The 22,813-nt window shown below is 37.7% G+C and overlaps 1 protein-coding gene across 4 annotated transcripts in view; it reads left to right on the top strand.

The window, feature by feature from the left end:
- Nucleotides 1–22,813, top strand: part of zdhhc5a (zDHHC palmitoyltransferase 5a) — a 31,804-nt gene extending 8,991 nt beyond the window's left edge. For 3 of the 4 annotated variants that reach the window (XM_086176585.1, XM_086176583.1, XM_086176584.1), the window contains exons 3-12: nt 2,304–2,425; nt 4,455–4,612; nt 6,112–6,284; nt 7,627–7,729; nt 7,925–8,016; nt 8,140–8,266; nt 9,714–9,822; nt 11,176–11,285; nt 13,462–14,504; nt 16,310–22,813. In XM_086176585.1, the coding sequence (XP_086032711.1) occupies nt 2,304–2,425; nt 4,455–4,612; nt 6,112–6,284; nt 7,627–7,729; nt 7,925–8,016; nt 8,140–8,266; nt 9,714–9,822; nt 11,176–11,285; nt 13,462–14,504; nt 16,310–16,526 (2,254 nt within the window). In that variant the 3' untranslated portion in view covers nt 16,527–22,813. Of the gene's footprint in view, nt 1–2,303; nt 2,426–4,454; nt 4,613–6,111; nt 6,285–7,626; nt 7,730–7,924; nt 8,017–8,139; nt 8,267–9,713; nt 9,823–11,175; nt 11,286–13,461; nt 14,644–16,309 lie in introns of all 4 variants that reach the window. The other variant, XR_015109017.1, reaches the window with a different exon arrangement.

The raw sequence follows: 22,813 nt of genomic DNA, 5'->3' as shown, positions 1-22,813 counted from the left end.
AACAAGCTTGATTAAAATACATCCATATGTGATCATTTATTCATTTCTGTTTTAAGTGTTGTTCACACTGTAGATACACAATTTCAGTCCTTTACAATCATGCTTCATAAATGGGATGAAATAAAAAATGTACTCTACTAACCCTTCAAGTTTTCACATTTTAGGTAGGTTATTTTTTTCATTGGTTATATAACTATTTATACTTTTGGGTTTATCAGATTTATATAAGCTTTACAGAAGAGCTGTGCTGTTGTAAAGAGAGCTGAATCCTAAGATCAACTTTGTTTTCATGTCAAGTAATTTCCAGAAAGAAAACAAAACATTTAGGAATTAAATTTGAAGTTATAAAGTATTATATAAATCTTGATGGCAGTAAAAGTTTATTCCTGTTATACTGTTGGAGGATGACCAAATCACCATCAGGATTACATCACAATCATCCTCCAATTTTAGCCTCCAGCCAAATGTGTAAAAAAATAAAAAGCTAAAAAAAAAATCTATGACCGAGCAAACTTTCTTTTAGGTTTAAAGAGCACAGTTTTGATTGTGTGGAAGCACTTGAGCATAGCATTACTTTTTTCCCACAAGGTCATGAATGTGTGTATTGAGAAAAAAATCAGAATTTACCTGCACAACTCAATCAGTGGTAAATGTCTTTCAATTTGTAAACCACTGAGGGCTGTCATATAATAATAGGTCATCCTCTTACAAGCCTTAAATTTGCAAATATTGTTTCAATCATCTGTTATTGTGTCTGCTAGAACAGACAGCTCAAAAAAGCTTATTTTAGATTAAAATACTTGCCTACCCTTCAATTGAAACTGTGGCATCATGATGTTGTTCATCCAATTTGCTGTATGGTCGCTCCCTAAATTTTTGAACAAGTTGGGTGGTTTGTTAGCAGAATGCTTTGCCAAGTTAAACGTGTTGAATTTGTAAAGTAAGGTTTTTTTTTCATCTGGATATGTCAGTCCATTTCAGAACCTGATAACAGAAATATTAGCAGTAATTTGTGGTTTGCTAGTTTTTAAAACATGCACACAAAATTCGCTCCATATTCATTTTTTGCCCTAAAATGTTGAAGACAACATAATAAGCACGCTTATTTAATCATATACATTATTTACAATGACACAAGGCAAGTGAGAATGATAGAATGAACAATATACGCTTGAAAATATAAAAATGGTATGACTTCTTAGCAAAAATGTTTTTGTTGAATGGTTAAGAGCCTAGATTATGTCATCCTTATTAAGGTTTAAAGAATCCAGTTGTTGCTGGATCTGTTTTACCTGCCCCTATGAGTTGGCCTGGCCTTGACTTTTCTGGTCGATTAATAGATCAATGTGCAGATCCAATGCCAGTTTGAAAAAGACGGATCAAGAGTGTGATGTGAAAACCTGAGGAGAAAATGTTTGTGCCATATAGGACTTACTTTCTGTCTAAACATTTAAGTTAGGTCTTTGCAGACACTGTTTGGTTAAAAGGTATTTTCAGCCATTTTTTCATAGTTTGGGAGTTTAAGGATTTTGAAGGGGTGGTGGGAACGCAAACAATTTCATTGATTCATATTGTATACAGGTTACGTTCACATGTATGTAATTTCCACTTTTTTTTCTCCCAAGTGTGTGAAAATTTCTGGCAAACTAGATAATGTTCTCATATCACTAATCTAGTTGACACCCTGATCCAAAATGTGTGTTTGAGAGAGTATGAAAAGAGTAAGATTAGCTGTGTACATCAAGTCTTTGGGATGTATACAAATAGGTGTATGTGTTTGTTAACATGGGATTGGCAAATGTTGGTTTAACATAGCTCGCATGTCCTCGTTTATCTGTGAAAAATGTGTGGTGGCTTGTCAGCCCTGTGCTACAGATTAGCAAAGAGAAAATAGGCCAACATCTGTCACCCTAACAAAAGCCCATTATCCAGTGTCTTGTGTGTGTGTGTGTGTGTGTGTGTGTGTGTGTGTGTGTGTGTGTGTGTGTGTGTGTGTGTGTGTGTGTGTGTGTGTGTGTGTGTGTGTGTGTGTGTGTGTGTGTGTGTGTGTGAATAACGGAGTCAGTCAGTGCAGGCATATGTATGCCATGTTTCTCTTCACTGACTTCAGGTGAATTACCACATGGTAACCTTTTTGACCCCAATCAGACGCCTGAAATTAGTCTCTAAAGATCTGTCACTTAACTATCATATTTTGCAAACTGACAAGGTGATTTAATGCCTATGATAATGAATCTGTAAGATGTCCTTAATTTATCACAACCAATTCTCTCATCGGACCCCTGTCTTTCTTTATCTTGCAGATGCCCATGGCTTTCAGAGCGGTTCTCAATGGCAGTTCCCATTTACAATGGTGTCATCTTTCTGTTTGTTTTGGCTAACTTCTGCATGGCCACATTCATGGACCCTGGCATTTTCCCTAGAGGTGGGTTGCATAGACTTTTTACTAATGCATCTTAATAATAGAATGATTATTTAATAATGAAAAATATTTTTGATTTTTTCATCATTCAGAATTTAAAATCTGTACATCCTACACACTAAACAAACTTTACAAACTAAAATGTATTGAAAGTTTTTTGATGTAAAGTATTAAGTGCATAAAAATGTTTAAAAAATTGGGCTTTTCTGTATCATAAAACCTGTTTTAGGAAGTATTCAAATATTTTGGATTTTCACAAACTGAAAGGTATAAATAAATGTATAAATGTTGAAACTGAAAATTTCATATGTATTCTAAATTCCATGATTTTTTTTGCTTTAAATTAAGGATAAATGATGAAAGTGATTTTTGAAGTTTTTTGAATAAATGAACACGTATGAACAGAAAATTTAGCAATGGGACACTCATATTAGATGGCATCTTAATATAAAGTCTGGTAAATATGGACTGCACAGATAGCTGAATTTCTCAATGGTTCCACCCACTCAGCCCATTTGTAATCTTTGTTTTTACAAGATATTAGCTTCACATGGTCCATCAAGGCTCCAAGTCATCCAGGTCATGCTCTATCATCATCGAATCTTATCGTTGCAGCTGGACTTATTTTCTGTCCTTGAATTTCTCACTTGTAAGAGGCCTCTTCAGTATAAGAAGCAAGGGGGGTTTTCCACTATATTAACAGTTAGAGCTGGAGTTGATCTTAGTTGAATAGGGTGTGTTATGTCATTTAATGTGTTGTTTGGGCAGCATTTTGGTTTAATGGGTTATTCTGTTATTGTGAATGTAGTTTTGGAAACAAAGGTAGCCATTTGGACAGCTCACCTGAGTTGTCATGTGAATACGAATAGATGTTCATAAATCTAATCTGTACGCCGTAAGGAAACAAAAGTTTTCCACATTAAATGCCCGCCATCTCTGTGTTTGCATGTTGGGATTCAACCGGGTGAACTAGTAGCCTAGTTAGGTAGTTTGCTAGTTAGGTAGCCTCTCTCTGCCTTCGGGTTGGGGGATGGGTTCTGACTGTTGTGTGTGCTTATGCACCCAACAGCAGTTCAGACTTCTCACCCTTTTTGGGGTCCTTAGAGGGGCTGCTAGAGAGCAGTCCTGTTGCGGACTCTCTCATCTTACTGGGGGACTTTGTTGCCAAGGCCATGGAGAATGACTTTTGGAAGTTGCCAAGGAGAATCTAACCTGCCATCCGCCGCTTCAGCTGCTTCAGCTGCTGCCCCCTCAACCCTTTCCTGGATAAGTGACAGACATTGAATGGATGAAAATGAAATGATAACTGCTCGTTATTTACCAATATATTCGAAGTGAACTTAAATGTTGCAATAAGACTAAGTTTCAAATGCTTGGTTGTAAAATTACCATTTGGCCTCAGAACAAGTAACCAATTGTACGCTTGGCTCTGATCACAGTGGGAGTTAATTCACAGTGGCTAACTGAGTTTACCTCTCAGCTGATAGGGATTCTTCATAAGGAGAAATTTATACTGGTTACCTAAAAGAACCAGATTATGCCACAGTTTTATTGAGACATGACAAAAAAATGCAAAACACTATTTATACAGTGGTTGTGGATAATCTTGTGGCATTTTTGTCTCTGCATGGATTTCCTCCAGGTTCACTGTTTTCCTCCCACTATCCAAAAACATGCAGTTGGCTAATTGGAGACCCTAAATTGCCCATACATGTGAATGGTTGTATATCTCTATTTGTATCACTGCGATCAACAAGTCACCAGTCCAGAGAATAGAATACCGTCATTTGGCAGGCGCTTTTATCCAAAAAAACTTACTGTGGATTGAACCGCAGATTGAACCCAGGACATAATACATGCGAAGCATGCGCTCTATCACTGAGCTACACATTCACACAGTGTACCCTGCCTCTTGCCCAAACCCAGCTGGAATAGGCTCCAGCCCACTCTGCGACCCTAGCTGTATGATAAGCTGCACCGATAATAAATAAGTGACTGAATGTTTGTCTGCTTTGTGTATGTGTTTCATTAGCTGAGGAGGATGAGGACAAAGAAGATGACTTCCGTGCGCCCCTTTACAAAACCGTGGAAATCAGAGGGATCCAGGTCAGAATGAAGTGGTGCTCCACTTGCCGCTTCTACAGGCCGCCTCGCTGCTCCCACTGTTCCGTCTGCGACAACTGTGTTGAGGTTTGCTTACACTGACACATTAACAGCTAATATAGTGTATAGCAAAAATTTTCTTTGAAGGATAGTCCCATGATCTCATGAAGTACTATTTTCTTACAGAGCCTAAAATAGATCACATCAAAAACATTCATACATCCACATAATTAACAAGTTAAACTTAATATGAAACTAAAAGCCACACTTTGTGTACATCCATAAAATGGCTTTTGGTGCCAGACTCACATCAAGATCAAAATAGATAGCAAATAAAAACACCATAAACAGAACAAATATTTTTGTCATGTGTGGAAAGTGCTTTGTCTTGAATTCTTTTTTGTTAGGAGTCTGGGAGCGTCACTTGTAGATATTTCTAATTTCACTCAAGTGCCATAGGACTGAAGGTGGTTTCTTTTGTGGAGTTCAAAATGCCCATAAAACATAAGAGAAACAGACTACCAGTTTTACAATAAAAATTAGCAGGAAAAAGAACCATGAAACTTATCATGGAAAAGTCTCTGAATTTCATTCTGCTAACTTCCAGAAAGAATCACTTACTTTGAGTCAAATTAAAATCATATTGGCAGATAAATGGCCTAACGGTGGATATGTGTTTCATTTTAAGCTTAATGCGCTTGAGGACAAACAGTTATTTGCGTCTGTTGCTTTACTTTTATTTGAATCCATAAATCTTTTCGTACACACTTATAATTTGCATTTGATAATGTTGAGACAGAGTAAAGAATTAAATGTGTAAAAATGTAAAAATGTGAGCGGACATGGTTAAATATTACTTAGTAAGGAAACATATATTCATATAATGATGATGAACACAAATAATGTAGGTTCTCTGTCATCAAGGTCATTGTCTATCATTGTTAAATGTTTTCATTGCATCCGGACTTAGATTCTGTCTTTGAAGGGACTGAAGAATCCGCCCTCAGATGGGAGGGGAAACGTCATCAAGGAAAAACTAAGTCAAGTTGCTACAATAAGATTTGACACCAACAAATAATGTTTCTTCTTCTCAGTGGTTAATAAAATGGAAACAGACAAAAGCATCAGATAAATTTGGGCCAGCAAAGAAACTATCCTGTTATTTGAATTAATCAGATTCTACATTTTATTGGATAGAATTCACCAACTAAATGATTTCAGGCCTCTCTGTCTCTGTCTTAAGGTACTGTCGGTGCAGTACCTAATTGCAGTTAACTTCAGAATCTACAGTTAATTCTTTTTCCTACTCCACACAGCTAAAAAGACAGTGCAGTTCCTTTTAAGAGTTTCTAAAAATTGGGTTTTGCACTTTCATATGTGATAGATTTGGACGGGTCTAATATAGAGAAAGAAAATGAAATATTCAAGATAAAAAATATTTAAAATGTCTTTTTATTGGTCCTTGAGTTTTGAGAAAGAAGCTGCAATATACAGCTCATTCATCATATGATACAGAAGGTGTTGTTGATGGACTGATTTCACTGTTCCATTGTTGTTTCAACACCCACCCACCTCCCTCAATGCAGGACTTCGACCACCACTGTCCTTGGGTAAACAACTGCATTGGCAGGAGGAACTATCGCTACTTCTTCCTCTTCCTCCTGTCACTAACAGCCCACATCATGGCTGTGTTTGGGTTTGGCCTGCTCTTCATCCTCTACCATCGGCAGAACATTGACCGCCTTCATGCCATCGTCACGTATCCTTATTGTGTTTTGTGCTTAGCTGGGTTTTTAAAGTATTTTTTCTGTCCTTGATATTCTTAAAATAATTTTGCTTCATAAATCTGCTCATATGAGAAGATATCTTGTTTGTTCGTTTTCAGGTGTCGCACAAAAATGTATTAGATATGATGTATAACTATAATTTTTATCCCCCCCCCAATGTATATATATATATATACACACGATATACACACACACACACACACACAGGAGTTTACTAGGAATACATGGAAGAAATTGCCCAGATGTGTGAATGAGAGAGTGAACGGTGGTTAGTCCCTGGCCTTGCAAGCTACTGGCGACCGCTCAAGGATGTACCCCGCCTCTTGCCCAGTGACAGCTGGATAGGCTTCTGCATTGCTGCGACCCTGACTGCAGGATAAGTGGTAGATAATGGATGGATTGATGGATGATTGACAACATTTATCGTTTCCATCACCTGTTGCCACCTGTGCTAATGGTGTTGCATTTCTGAATCACACTTGTATTACATTAGTGATAACCAGTTTGAGAGAATGATTAGCAATATCATATTATATATGTATTAGTCCTACAATTCAAGGAGTAGCTAAATTTTTTTTCTGTAGGGTGTAACCTCATCTACTGCAGTGTTGAATGTGTAACTTGAAATTTTATTAGATAGGAAAGGGAGGATATCACGATGGCAGTTGTATACATGTAGTTTTGAAATAAACAATAAAAAAAATTGTACAAGTTATCCTAACAGAAAGAAAGAAAAAATGCATTATTAGTTTTGATTTTTAGCTTGATGATATTAGCTGCAAAACACAAAAGTAAATTGTCACCCAAGGTTATATTTAGATGGAGGCATTTAACTGATAATATTGTTTTAGTCTCAGAAAATCATGAGAAAAAGGCCATAAAGATGATGGGTTCGTATTTTGGAGGAACCAAAATGTATAAAGTTCATTTTGAGAGACTGTTGGAAGCAACTGATTATTGTTTTAGTCTTCTGCCTCTACAATTGACACATGTGACTGCATTGTTTTGAACCACTAATGGTGCATTGACAGTTTGCAGTATAACAACAACATAATACTGGTCTAGTCTGCTGTTGATCTTATTGGTGTAATTTGTGCTTATTTTACTGAAGACATTCAGAAGTCTCTGGAGAATGTGTGTTTTAGTTGTAATAGATGAAAATTTTAGATTGCCTTTATTCAGTTGAACATACATTTCTAATTGACAACATTGTTTTTTTATTATTATCGAGGACTGATTTTAAGTGAAGTATGAAGAACCATCTTTCTTCAGCATTTAATGTCATCAAATAGTCCTTAACTTGCTGATTCTCAGGCTGGCTGTAATGTGTGTGGCAGGCCTGTTCTTCATCCCTGTTGCTGGCCTCACTGGTTTCCACATAGTGCTTGTGGCTAGAGGCAGAACTACCAATGAGCAAGTAGGAAACCCTCTATCTTTTGGCACCACTGCCATAGCTAGTTAGAAAAGAGTTACAAAACAGTTGTTAAATCAAATGAGCAAGATTTGTCGTTGGTTGAACTTGTTGGCTTTCTTGGTTATTTATGATTTATACTTGTAATATCTGTTTTCTTATAACTACATCTTTGTTAAATTCTGTTTTGACATTTTGCAGGTTACGGGAAAGTTCAGAGGAGGTGTTAACCCTTTCACAAACGGGTGTTGGAACAATGTTTCTCATGTACTGTGCAGTTCACAGGCACCCAGGTGCATTTCAGCATTAATTATGTTATTCAAGTTACACATTCTGGCCAGCTAAAAAGCAATACATTTCATGGGATACATGAAGCCAATGATATTCTACACTCAGTCCCTATATGTTCCACACAGATATTTGGGCAGAAAGAAGTTTGTGCAGAATGTGTGTGTCCAGCCTCCTTTTCTGCGGCCACAGCTGAGTGAGGCCCAGCTCACAGCCAAGATCCTAGACAATGGCATACAGGGCGACCTGCACAGGGTGAGAGTTGTTGGACAAGTGCTGAAAGACAGTTTGACCAATTCCCATGTCATTCGTGCTATCTCATGACTGCAAAGGTGGAAGCAGGTTTAGGCAGCAGTGAGAGGTCAATATTCTTATATAGTTGTATCAGTAAAGAGAGTGTAGCAGGTGTAATGCTTCTTAACAATAATATTCAGACAAGGCAATAGAGATGATGTGTCTTCGTGCCACCTCTTCTATGTATTTGATTTGATTCTTGGTAATAGAGGTTAAAGGGCAGGTATTTAGGCCAGATGGTCATTCATATTCTATTTTTTTCAATAATTTGCAAATGCTAGTGTTAGTTCATGTGTATTCACAGGCTTAAAGGAAACTTGTGCTCAAAGACAACACAAGAAATAGAGAGGCCTTCCCTAATTATGTTGTGTTACATGCAATTTAGAATGCAGGTGTATATCTGTCTGAATTTATTTAGCAAAGCAGGTCAGCAGGTACTTTTAAACTTCCTTGTGTCGTGTTCACTTTTTTTCTAATGACCCAGGGCATTATTGGGCTCTTACAACCATTAAAATATAATTTCACCATATTCATTGTTTTTATGATAGTTCTCAATGACAATGAACACATGTATGATTTTTGGTAGCGATAATATAAGCAAGATTGGATTTTCTTATTTTCTCAGATTTTATCATAATTTATCAAAAACTCCACTAAATGATTGTCTTGGCAGCATTAAGTCAGCCTACTAAGGGAAGAAGTTTTCACATAAACTATTTAAATAATGTTTGTGATTTGATGATTGATGTTGTCAATGGATTCATACCATTGTCATTGCCTGATACAGTTTATAAAGCAGGAGTTGGCCTGTGAGGATATTGTATAACTTTTTTTTTCAGAAAAGCAGCTGAAAAATGTAGGAAGATTAAACATATAGATTTAAGGTAGAAAAAGAAATTATTAAATTTTTCTATACGTCGAGCACCTCACTTTAACCTGAACACCATACATTGGTTATAGACATTTTTTCCTCTGAGTATGGTATAAATTGGTTTCTATCTATCTATCTATCTATCTATCTATCTATCTATCTATCTATCTATCTATCTATCTATCTATCTATCTATCTATCTGTCTGTCTGTCTGTCTGTCTGTCTGTCTGTCTGTCTGTCTGTCTGTCTGTCTGTCTGTCTGTCTGTCTGTCTGTCTGTCTGTCTGTCTGTCTGACTGACTGACTGACTGACTGACTGACTGACTGACTGACTGTCAAAAGGATTATTGGCCTTGTAATAGTCTCACCCATTATATTGCCTAGACAGAGGATGTCTATGAGCTTAACGTGAATAAGACCATATAAACTGGACCACAAGTTTACTAGATGTTCAAATTAGCAGAGGTGGGTGTAGAAGGGGTTCAAAATAGAGACTAATGTTATTTACTCATGTGCATGTTCCTTGCTATTTATTAGTCCAAGTCCAGTCTGGAGATGATGGAGAGCCAGTCATGCGACACTGAGCCCCCTCCTCCTCCAAAGCCAGAGCTGCGCTACCCTGGAATCACCAGAGGGAAGACAGAGGGTAGTGCTTTTCAGTTATTTTCTACAACCTTGCAGTCTTTATGTATTGCAGTGGTTTAATTGCCTCAGATTGTGTGGCTAAAAGGGGTGCATCACATTGCCGGCAAGCATTCATCATACTGACTGTACCATACTATAGCAATGATATTGTGTAAATCCATTATGTTGTTTTACAGGAGCTTTGTATATAGTATTCCATTAACGTTCACATTTGCATTTGACTGAGTTGCTGAAAACCTTAATTTACATCTCTGGAATATGACTGAGATGTGGCATACCAGACTCTTCCATATTCTGTCCCTGTTTTATACTTTCTTCCAGAACTTTTTATTGCAATTTAGCACACCAAATGATAAAAGCGGACAAGACAAGTAGCCTCATTTACATTTATGAGTTTTTTCTATGCCTCAGAAACAAAATCAGATAATGGATGACAATACAAAATAAGAACAGGTTGGAAAATGTATTTTCAATTCATTAATGGGGGTCATTTTCAAGGGTCCTACTCACATCCTTTTCCTGAGCCAGTGCAACTGGTGATATTGGGGCAACTGCTGCCAAAAATTATGTGTACATGGCAATCAGAATGTCTTAATCCTTGTTACTAATTTAAAATGATGAGTGCCCAAGACATCATTGTAAATTATACCTGGTTCTCAATTGACTTACTTGGTTAATTTAAGGTTAAATCAGATAAAATAAAAAGAATACAATTTGAATATTTTAAGAATAAAACCGATTTTTCAAGACTAAAATCATAATATTAGGATTTTTGATTGTTTTCTTTGCTTCCTAAGATTGAACCTTGCAATCTACAGTTACTTCCATCCACTATGACAGGGGCAGCGAATATTCCTGGTTCTCGACTCCTCCTTGTGTTGTTGCGCACAACACTGAACGCCTAACTGCTCCCCTGGTGCTGATAGACGGCAACCAACTGCTCATGGTTCATCTGTGATGGGTTAAATGGAGAGAAGGAATTTCCCCATGAGGGATTAATAAAGTATAAATTATAGTGATTATTATTATTATTCTAAGCTGTTTTGTCCTTATCCTTGTTCAGATGGAATTTGTCACAAGATGACAATGCAGGCTTTCAGTAACTGGAGATCACTGTCGTTTAAATGCAGGATAAACTCATATAACAACTTTTTAATGTAATAATATGACCAAATTCTTTTTGAACTATAATTCTCATATGTTGACTTTAATCTCATAATGTGATACTATTTCTCCCTTGCCAAAAATTTTAATTTTATATTATCTATTTTTTTTTCCTATCTGCCTTCATGTGCTGTTTATTTTTGCAAAGCAACAAGGCTTTTATCTAATCTACTCTCCCTTCTTCCTTTAGAGTGCAGCCTACTAAACAAAGCCCCTCCTACTCCCACCATGTACAAGTACAGACCCACATACAGCCCTGGCAAAAACACCAAGGCACTAACACATGCTTATGCCAACCAGGTAACACACACACATACACATACCAGATAAACTTGACTATATGCTGAATACGCTCTTATACAAGAAAACAAAAACAAATTATGTTTTTATTTGTTGATCCGTTTAATCATTTATCTCCTTTTTATCCTTTTGATCCAATATAATGAATCTCCATTTTATTTTTTGTGTTTTTTTTTTACTTCTTGTCGCCCATCTTGGTTCGGTTTCTCAGTGGCTTTCTGTTGATCAGTATCAGTAAGTGCTTGCTTTGACACCCTCTCCTTTCTTTTCCCCATGTTACTTGTATGCCTTTTATTTACTCCAGATGTGGGTAGAATACTACAGTAATTGAGTTATTTTTATACTGAATGGATTAGTATTATTAGGCTGCTGTCAAAGCTTTGTAGTAATTATAAATGGGTAATTTTGCTCAGGATTCATACCCATATCTGGTCCATTGTTTTCCCACTTGCTACTCCACCACTATGTAAAAGGTTGTTCATCACTTTCTCTTCAATACATTTTTCCTTTCTTCTCCGCTTTGCCTTCCTTTTTTTAACAGTTTGTGTCATTAGAAATTTCCTTCTGTAATTTTAGAAATGTTATCTGACCAGTGAGCCCAACTACAGTCTCAGAAGAACTTAAATTAATTTCACTTAAACTGTATCATTTAAACTTTTTTTAATCTTTTCATTTTCTTTTTAGTGCATGAAGAATAATACTATTCATGACGCCTCAGCATTCCATTTTGTTTTCTCTGTACTTTGCACATCAGTGTCTGACTAACGTATACCCTTCCTTTTCTGTATTTTGGGCTTTTGGAAATTTATCTTAAATATTTATATAAATGATTTTATTTAATTCTAAAAGATAATTTCAAGCAACTGATATTAGGCAGCAAGGTGAGTGATCAAGAGTTCCTTAAACTTTTCTGTGGTTTCATTTGGGGGGAAAAAGCAAAACTGCTGGTGTCACAAATATCAGACATTAAATAACTGTCCTTTTAACAGGCTCAGCACAGTACCACCTGATTTATAAAGTAGTGTCAATCAGATGCCAAACCCGAATAACCTAATCCTAACTTCAGTTGCAAAATTGCTGCATGCAGCCATCAAAAGCAAAGAGTTCCTTAAAAAGGCACGACTCAAGTTAGTAACTGTTTAATTCTCTTTGATCCTATAGGATCATCACCATTGTCAGCAGCAACATTGTGACCCTGGCAAGCTAATATTAACAGTCCCCTACTGTCATCACTTGTGTCAGTTTTAGTAAGATAATTTTGAAACTTGGTTATTTCTGACATCTTTACCTCATTTAAGTAATCCTTAAAAGACTTCATGAAATCACTCTTTCCTATCATACTAATTTACTAGTCAAATATACCCCCATCCCAACTCACTTAAGATAGACTACTTCTGTAAATCTTTTAACTGTTTTGATCGCAGCATCACCATGGAAGTAAGTCTGCTGTCAGTTGTCAAACACTACTGAGCTTGGGGAGAGACTTCTCCACAGATGGTTAAAGAGCAAATAAGTCAGTGTTTGCTATTATAACTTATGTGTGTTGTACAGATGATAAAAATCATAATGCAGTCTCTTTGGACATGATTCAAAACAATGCAAAGTTCAGTCCTATAGAAAAATGACGAGAATCAATTCTTAGAGAAATATCAAACTAACCTCTCATGATGAAAAGCTTGGCTTACTTATTCAATACATTGTTTGGAGCTACAGTCAGTCACTGATAGCTGAGCATACGGTGTACTTTTCAACAATAATAGGTGACATTGAGTACTTAAAAGGAGTAGTCTGTCTTTTTCCTTTTTCAGTTGCATGAAAGCACTGCATTCTGCTCCAGAATGAGAACCAAGTTCAATACTCTGTCCTTGTATTACCTATATTTGTAGAGCTATGGTGTCCCTGTTTTTATATATCTTTAGCCATCCTGTTCTTTGTGCTCAATAAAATATTGTTAAAAAAATCAGTCTGGTCAATGGTATTAGGACTGACTTGAGAAGACAAGCAGTGAAAATATTGCCTCAAGCAGACAGGCAGTGAAAATATTGCCTCAAGCAGAAACAGGTCTTTTATTCAAAGTTTAACCCTGCATTTATCTGCTCAGCTTCTCATTCCCTTTCCCTCCTTCCACCCACTCCACTTTTACCCTCCTTCTCCTCATCTTTCTTGCCGTCTCCAGTTAAGTCGAGGTGAGAGTGTCAGCAGTGCCAGGGACTCCTCCTCCTCCACCTCATCCCTTCTTCAGGCCAGCCAGCAGCCTGGTTTCCGCTCCCAGCCCAGCTTGGATAGGAGGGATGTGTCAGCAGACAGAGTTGGAGGGGGAGAGAGGCAGGAGGGAGGGAGAGAAATGGGAGGAGGGGGTATCACAGGCTACTCTCTTGGAGGCCGTTCATACCCCTCCTTCTCAGACCCCACCGTTCTTTCAGGAGTGGCTTCACAGTCCTCAAGCTCCACGCAAAACTCTGCGGGAGCTGCGCACTTCTCCGAAGGAACCACCACCTCAACCAGCTTCAAGAGTTTAGCCAATCAGACACCAACCCTTCCTCACCCATCTCGCAATGGGAGCCTTTCATATGATAGCTTACTGGCAGGCAATGATGATTTTGACAAAGGGACGGCGGTTTCAGTCGCTCCTGAGGTTCCCTCTGGGAGACCCTGCACACCAACCGCAGGTGCCTACAGCTCACCCTTCCTTTCATCCCAGCAGAGGGATACTGAGCTTCACTCCCAATCCTCCAAGTCCCCTCATCACCATCATCACCATCACCCCTTCCTTCATCGATCCTCCTCATCCACCTCCTCCTCTCCACCCCCTGCTCCTGAAAGGGAGCGCCTTCTGGCTGACTCTCATCTTGGAACTAACCCTCTTTCTACAACTCAAGGCTCTGCACTGCCCCTCTCTTCTGCCTCACATCCCCAACACCACCACCACCACTCCCATCACCACCACCACCATTCCCATCACCACCATCATCACTCCTCTTCCTCTCGCCCTCCTCGCTTCCCAGAGCCTCATGTACTCTCACATCATGCCTACCCATACCGTACCCGCTCTACAGAAACATCACATCCTCCCCGTTCCCCGCACCCACCACCGCTTGGTAAATCGCTGTCCTACTCAAGTGCAGCTGCTGCAGAAATGCAATATCGGCTAGTTCGAAAGGCGTCAGCATCAGCCGGAGTGAATGCAGCCGGGGTAGGAGGAGGAATACAAGCACAGAAGTGAGTATGAGTGGCCTTTTATCAGGACCAGTGGTTTGCTGCTAATCCTTAAATCCCATGCCCACCTGAAAACCTGCATTACTGACTGACTGATCCTCCTCTTCCCCTATCTCTTCCCTCTCTTCCTGCAAGATTTCCCGTGAGTTCCTCTTTTTTTCTCCCTTTGCTAGTCTTCCGTCTGTCTGTCTATCCCCTCAGAATCATCACTGCATGCATCTGTCATTGTCTGCCTGTTTTTTTTTTCTCTGTAATATGTTATACCCACCCATGATTTGGTATATGGCATGTTTTGTTTTCAACAATCTTTATTTATTGTTCTTAAATTTGCACAACCAATTTGTTGCCCTCAAGAATTTGTTAATCTTGGTGGAATGTAAATTTTAATATTAATGTGAATCAGTTAATCTTGGAAATCAAGGAATTCAACCTTACCTACCGGATAAAACATGCAAACTACATCAATGTAACTGGGAACAAACGTGGTGAAAAATTGATGCAGCTGGAAGCTGTTTTAACAGCACAGCAGTGCTTTGTTTTTTTTTTGTTTTTTTTTTAACAAGAGCCCATGAATCGAATGGAAATGCCACAAAGGCAAGCTATGAGGTAGCAATGTTGATAGCCAAACACTGCAAGCCTTTTACTGAGGATGAATTTATTAAAGACTGTCTGATGAAAATGATGGAGAAAATATGTCCTGAGAAAAAGCAAGCGTTTGCTAATGTAATCCCTGGGTGGTAACACTATACTTTTTGTCTCTAATTGTCTCCTAACCTCAGATTAAACGTCTTCAATGCTGCGTGCCAGAGAGTTGGGACTTTCTTTTTGTTAGCCTGTGACAAAAAAACACAGATGCCTCAAAGAATGTCAGGCTGAATGGTCGGCCAATTTTCACCTCACCAAATTTGGCCCTCTTTGCAAAAAGTTTTGACACCCCTGGTCTAAGGCATACAAATCCATTACCCTGTATATCTGGAATAACAATACATTTGATTTCAAATGCAAAATGTCATCCTGTTTCACAGGAGTCCTTTTTTGAAATTTGATTCTAGACCCAGATTGCTCTTTACACTCTTAACAACTCATTACAAAAGCGTGACATGGAATGTGCTCCCAGCAAGGAATAATTCTGGCATTAGCCACACAGTATTTCTAGCTGTGCTGAACATTTGTGTCATTTTTCATTTCGTTGATGTAGTGTTACTTTTGCACAGCCACTGTACTTTTTATTCCTTATTGTTTTTGACAGCTGAATGAAGTGAGAGTATAAGGTTGTAGTGGTGTTTTTAGTGTTTGGGAAACTGCCTGAAATCTTCTCACAGAGACTAGCTTATATTGCAAGAATATGTAACAGATTTCACTTTTACACTTTTAATTTCTAGTGGCAAAAAAAAAATGTGACATGATATCACAAAAACTGCTGTGAAAAATTGCTGGGATTGTTTTCCTCTGTAAAATGGATCCCACTCTCAATTTGTATATGCCTTTCTTTATTGTCTATTGCCCTCGAAACAGGTTTTTTGAAAGTTAGACCTGCAGTTGCTGCATAATCCCACTCACAGTCAGACTGAAGATATCTTGAAAAAAGTGGTTTGATTTGTCATAGGAGAGACATAAATACAGATTTAATGTTGTCTTTGTGTGGCACCTACGAGGCCTGAGTTTACTATCCCCAGTGGGGGTAAATATGTATAGATGATTTCAGCTGTCATGTGCTCCTTGGTGATAAGCTTAATTCTCTGATGGTCAGTTTTCACTCCTATATTTGCTTGTCATTACACTTATTTGCTTCTGTTTTTACACTCCAGGGATGAGCTGACCCAGATCAAACCCCTGAGTCGGGCCAGCAGCAGCCAGCACTCCTCCTGCTCTGCCCCTTCCTCTCCTGCTCATCCGGTCAGTGTTTCAAGCCAACCCAGAGTGGCATTTAACAGCTTGGTGCTGACTCCCTCTCACAAGTCTCAGGGTTCTGCTGTGAAAAAGGTGACAGGCGTTGGTGGTACCACCTATGAGATTTCTGTCTAATTTACTTCCAACCATCTTTCAACCCCTGAGGGCAATATTTAGGGCTGTTGTAACATAAGAAACCACTGTCTACTTGAGGAGCGGGAGCATTTCATCAAGCTCTCTATCGTCCAAGTTTGATCAGCCCCATGGTGACATGGCATTGACCTGCCTCCAGATCCCCACTGGAGTGACATTCTGTAATGTTCGAAGTGCTGGCATCTACCATGACCAAGCAGGAATCCTCTTAGCGCCGTTCCCAATGAGAGGGACCACAGTATAACTGCACGAAAACTGTGTGCAAATGTTTTAATATTTAACATCCATTTTCTTGCTCACAATATTGATCCAAAATCCTTTGGAATAATGGTGATGTTGAATGTCAGGGACAGCAAGAGGCTCAGTGGAATCCATTCAAACGGTAATGCTTCCTGTACCTGACAGGACAGCCCCGTGCTTTCACAACAGTTGCTAGGAGAAAACATAAGTGAAGCATATGTTCTTGCTGCTGTGACATGATGGAGACAGTCGCGAACCCCACTGGATATCGTCCATAACACTTAAGCAATGAGGATCTTCTGTTGACAATCATACAAGAAGCATTATTACTCAGCAACTTTTCCATTTGAATCATCTCGCCTTTTGGAGGGAAGAAACTTCCAAACGAAACCCAGACTTTGTTTCCGTCTTCGATTCAGATGTTGATTCATTTCTAGGTGTGAAGATGATTCCATGTTTGTACAGGATGTAATTTTAAATGTGGATTTCTTTCTATATATAAATATATTTTTTAAGGTGTTGTTCATATGGGACTGCAGCATGCACTACTATTATGACATGCTATTAGAGGCCACTGTATCTGGCTGGATCATGTTGAACAAACAGGAAATTAGAAAAACCATAAAGACCTGTGCTTGGCCTTTCGGTGTTCATCGAAGCTCTTCAGAAGAGGCAGATTTTTTTTTTTTAGAAGATGAATTCCATGTTCAAATGCCTTGATTGAACTGTCCTTTTTTTATTTAACCTATTTAATTTGAACTTATTTTATATGAATTTTTATGACAATGTAGCCATTGATTGAAGAATTTCAATATTGATTCAAATGGGAGGTTCTGTGTAAAAACAATTAAAGCTGCACTGATGATTGACTTTGGCTAAAGCTCCATACTTAGTCCATTCTTTTTCTGACAAACTTTAGTTTTCCATGTCGACATGTCAGACAAGATGCCTTATTTATACTCTGGTCCCATACCTCTGATAAAATTACTGAAATAATATGACACCGTATTCGTGCTGCCGTTTACCAAATTGTGACGCATGATATCAAGACAACTTAATGAAAACTGAAGAAAATGTTTGTAGCCCAACTGATGCAGGATTTCCAGGCTTGATATTTGTATTTTGACAAATAATATTTTTTTGTTGTTCATCACAATCATTTTTTTCTGAATCAAAAGTACAAACAAATTGCTCAAAATTTTTTGTTCCATTTATCATGTATTTCTGGGACTTAATCAGTATGAAATGTGGCATTTTAGTGTTGTCATAGTGACTCTATTTATCAGATGGTACTGTGAAATATTCATGTCAAAGTGTAACAACATGTATTAGTTGTTCGGAATAAATGTAAGCTGTTCCCCGAGCAAAAAAAACAAACAGAAAAAAAACATTATAATTTACACAAGCTACAGATCTTAATGAAATCCAGAACGATATGATAATAATAATTTTCTCAGTTTGAATCCAGTCTGGGATCTTTCTTGGGTGGTTGTCCGGAACATTGGGTACCTAATTTCAAACTCAGTTGAATATCTAAATAAAATGCTACATTACAAACACATTTCACTACTGTTTTCAATCCTAAGACTTAAATTTGGCCCTACATTTTCATGTCACTACTGAAACAATTAATGTTTATCTGTATTGTTACTTTTAAACACCTTGTGAAATCAAGAATACTTTTTGATTGTCGCTGCCTAAAGAATTTGTTTTTGTGGAGATAGGCATTGTAGCAAATATTTTCTGAAATGCCATTGTGTTTTTTTTTTCCTTTTTAACAACAAAGGTTGTGGTATATAGTTTAAAATCCTTATTCTAGCTTTGCGTGGTGCATTTGGTGCCATTTTATGAGAATTGACAAGTCATTTGTACATTTCTTACCTATTTTCATTGTTTTCCTTAAAGTCAACTGGCTTCACAATCAGTCATCATGCCATTTCTATACTTATTTTCCATTAAAAGTGATCAAAACAAACACGTAAACCCTTCTAACATTTGCATGAAAAGTTATAGCAAATTACCTAAATATTTGTAGTTACCTGCCAAATTGACACAAAAAACTGAAAAAATCTGCATTAATTTGCATATAAGGCTACAAAAAAATTGCTTTTTTAAACACCTACAAAAACTAACTATAATCCATGACCAGAAAAGTACAAAATCAATTAGCAATTTAAATAAAAAGATTGATTTACTTTCCAACTGTTGAATTATATCTTACTGTCAGCTCAGTGAAACTGAATGCAATATTCAGTCGTACAAATGTGATAATATATTAGTGTTGTGTTTCTGACATGAAATCCCGTAACAAACATTGTGATACATCTTGATAGTGAAATTGGATCTGGATAATTATTTTCATCCACAACACCAATACGCACAAGGGGTGATCCAGAACCTAACTGGGCTGGACCAGTATTAATTGTTGGAAATTATCTAAAATTGTCATTGTAGAAAGGATTTCCTCCCAGCGCAAAAGGGAACACTGTTTTGGGGGCATAATAAATTCAAAGTTTTTACAGTAGAAATGCCATATCAGTTAACATTGAACCTTTAAGTGCTATGTTCAGTAGGTCTTCAAGCCTCACGACATATCACAGTCTGTCATTTTTACAACCAAAACTTGTTCATTTGACATAATACTGGAAACGTGGGAAATATGTTGCCAGTAACACGATTTATTTTCAATTATGACTCGCAACTTTTCATTCTTGTCCATTGTAAATAATAAAGGATAAATAACGCAATGATGTTCTGATAATTTTCATTCAAACTAACACTATCACTTTCAAATTTGCTAACATTCAATGGTCAAATCCTAGGGTACGAATCATTTAAACAAATATTTTAATATCATGTTTCAATCATGAAATGTTAAGGAGAAAATAGCTCTCAAAAACAATATTAGAATAAAAGTCTATCTGAAAGATGTTCATATCAGTCAACATTTATGTTGATGAATGGCTGCCATTGCATTTGACTAGAACATATACACTTTCTTTATTCATGAACACCAATTATTTGGGGGAAAATGAATGGCACATAGGCTCTAAATCCAAGACTTAAACTGAGGGGAAAATGCCCACAAGGGAGACCTGCAGCAAATGGAGAAATGACTTTGCAAGAAACCAACGTTTTTAAGGAATTGCAACCTGTGAAATAAGGTCTAATTAAGAGATCAGACTAAAGTTGCAATTTGTAACACAAAAATTAAAAAATAAAAACATGACCAGACTGACAATGTACAAATCTACTGGTATACAATGAAGCCACAGACATAAAATATTGATAGTGAACCATGACTAAAAATGGGAAAATATTGAAAGACCAGTCAGCAGAATGCTTTTTGCAAGGTCACTGATCTGATCCACAATGTGGGACCAGACACTGTCTATAATTATGCTGACAGATTTACCAGTCACACAACTGTCCTACTGGAATTTGAGTTAGTGCAAGAATTCACTGGCCTAGTGTAATAGATTTTAAGAATATCTTCTCTTGCTCAAATATATTTTTCATCCTGGGGTTTAAGTTGTGTCTGAGATCCTCTTGTCAAACCCAGTCAGGCTAGACAAATTGAAGTTTGATCTTTACAACCACAGATTCCAATAACAATCACACAACAAAAGAAAAATAATAACTTTTGTGACTCATGTTAGTCTTGTCAACCCTGTAGGTAAACAGCCTGACCAGGTGATAAATTACCTTTGTGCCTCATGTAAGGTTTTTGAATTTGATTTAATTGAATGTTAAAATGTCTTTTTTGAGTTCAAAAAGTACATTTATCTCGATCTGTAGCTATCAATACCTAAATATACATTATATACCTTTGATGGGAAAATGTGAATGTAACATTTATGTACTATAAGAGGTCAAGAAATTCCTAGGTTGGCATCTTTGTTCCTGTATACACCATACACATAACATCACCTAAAGAGCTCTAATCAGCGCTGAGATAATGCTAACATAAAGCCTGAAGAGCTCGATATTCGTCCATATATGCGCCAATCATTCTATTATATCAACCACCTTCCTTATCAATCACACTTTTGCCATCAAAGAGTCCTGACATGTTGAGGACTCCACTGGACCTCTGAAGTTCTGATGTGATTCCTGGCACCAAGACATAAATAGCAGATATTAAATATCCTTTAAATTGGTCATCTGTGTACAGTATATCCTATAGATGCTGTACTGATTGAAGGCTGGAGAACTTGAAGGCCAAGCCAACACCCTTTTTTTTATAGAACAGCAAGGCACATTGTCATCTTGAAAAGAGCCATCAGGGGAACTTATCTAAACTAGATCTTCAGCAATGTATAGTTAGTTAACAAATTTCTGCGTGATTAATAGGACCAGAGGCTTCACTGCAGAACATTGCCCAGAACTGACTCCTGTGGGGTTAGCTTACTTCCCATTTCAAATCCTGGTGACATGCTTCCCCAGGTAAGTGAAGCAAACATCTGGCCATCTGCATGAATCAAATAAAATGTAATTTATCCGACCATACCTTATCTTCCATTTGTTGATAGATGTTTTGATGCTGTGTGTGCTTTTGGCAGTACGCTGGCAAGCAAAGAAGCACCACATGCCACAACATTGTGAACTGTATGTTCTGGCACCTCTACAATCAGAACCAGTGCTAACTTTTAGCCATTTGTGCTACAGTAGTTCTGTGAGATTTGACCACATTGCCATGACATCAGTACCCACTGGCATTGACAAACCTCAGCCTTTCATTTCCCTCTCACCAATTCATTTTTTTCCCATGCACTTTTGCTTAGTACTGGCCACAGCTGAGTGGGAACACCCTGCGTGAACTGCAGTTTTGGAGTTGGTCTAACCCAGGGGTGGGCAAACTACGGCCCGCGGGCCACATCCGGCCTGTTGGTCTTTTTAATCCAGCCCGCCAAAGATTTGTACAGAATTCATACTTGATGTGAATGATTGAATGATTGGATCTATGAAGGTTAAAGCTGTGCCTAAACCTGTTTGAGCCCCCACAGCTCAAACAGGAGATTATGTCATTTTTGGAGCTACTTTAGAACACTTGAGAATTTTCCTGAGGTGAATGTCCACAGTAAATGCCAAATCACAAAGCCAATCTGTGTCACACTGAAAATAAAATCAGCTTGGTTTCAAAGGCTCTGATGTTTGCTTGCATTTCATGCACAAAGCAGTTTTTCCCTTGTAGCTTCACATCAAGCTCATTCATGTGTGTCAAAGCAAATGTCAGACGAGTCTGATATGCTCTGTTAACTAATGCATTTTTTTTATATGTATCATATCTTGCGCTGACCCGGCCTGTCTGTCAAATTTTAAAAGTCAATGCCCAAAAGTTTGCCCACCCCTGATCTAACCCTATTATTCAGCCATAGCAATCCATCTTGTCAGAGTTCCACACATCCTTATGTTTGGACATTTTTTTCTACTTCCAACACATTAACCTTGAGGACAAAATGTTGACTTGCTGCCTCATACCTTATATCCCAACCGCTGATCAGTGTCATCGTAAAGAGATGATCCATGTTATTCACAACCTGTTAGAAATAGCTGTTCATTATCCTTGACTTTGATGTGATGTCATATTTACCATGCTGTAAAAAGTAGCTGCCATGATCTGAGAAGTAAAATACTTTATGTTGCTAGATCAGCCAGAAAGAAATATTTTGATTGCAAATTTGTCCTTTCAACTAAATGGAAGTCAAGACCAGCTGCATGAGTGTTTTTGATTAGAGGTCATGTATATATTTCAGCTAATTTGTATTTCCCAACAATTGCTGAATTTAAATGTTGCATACAGGTCATGTGTCTCCTAGATCTTAATGTTCTACAATTATGACGGTGAGATTATCAGTCTGTAACTTTGAAGATGTAGTTTGAGCACCGGCTGCATGGTTGACTTTCAATTTTTAAAATGGTGCTTTAGCAAAGTGGCTCCCATTGTAAGTTTGATGGTCTACAACACATTGTAGTTTGTAAATCATGAAAAAATAAAAACAAAAAAATCTACCAAACTTGCATTACAA

This window comes from Fistularia commersonii, chromosome 29 (assembly GCF_037954325.1).
Source record: "Fistularia commersonii isolate RoL2024-O1a breed Wild chromosome 29, RoL_Fcom_v1.0, whole genome shotgun sequence".
In the NCBI taxonomy this organism is placed as follows: Eukaryota; Metazoa; Chordata; class Actinopteri; order Syngnathiformes; family Fistulariidae; genus Fistularia; species Fistularia commersonii.
Note: the sequence above shows the minus strand (reverse complement) of the source record. Positions and strands in the feature narration are given on the sequence as shown.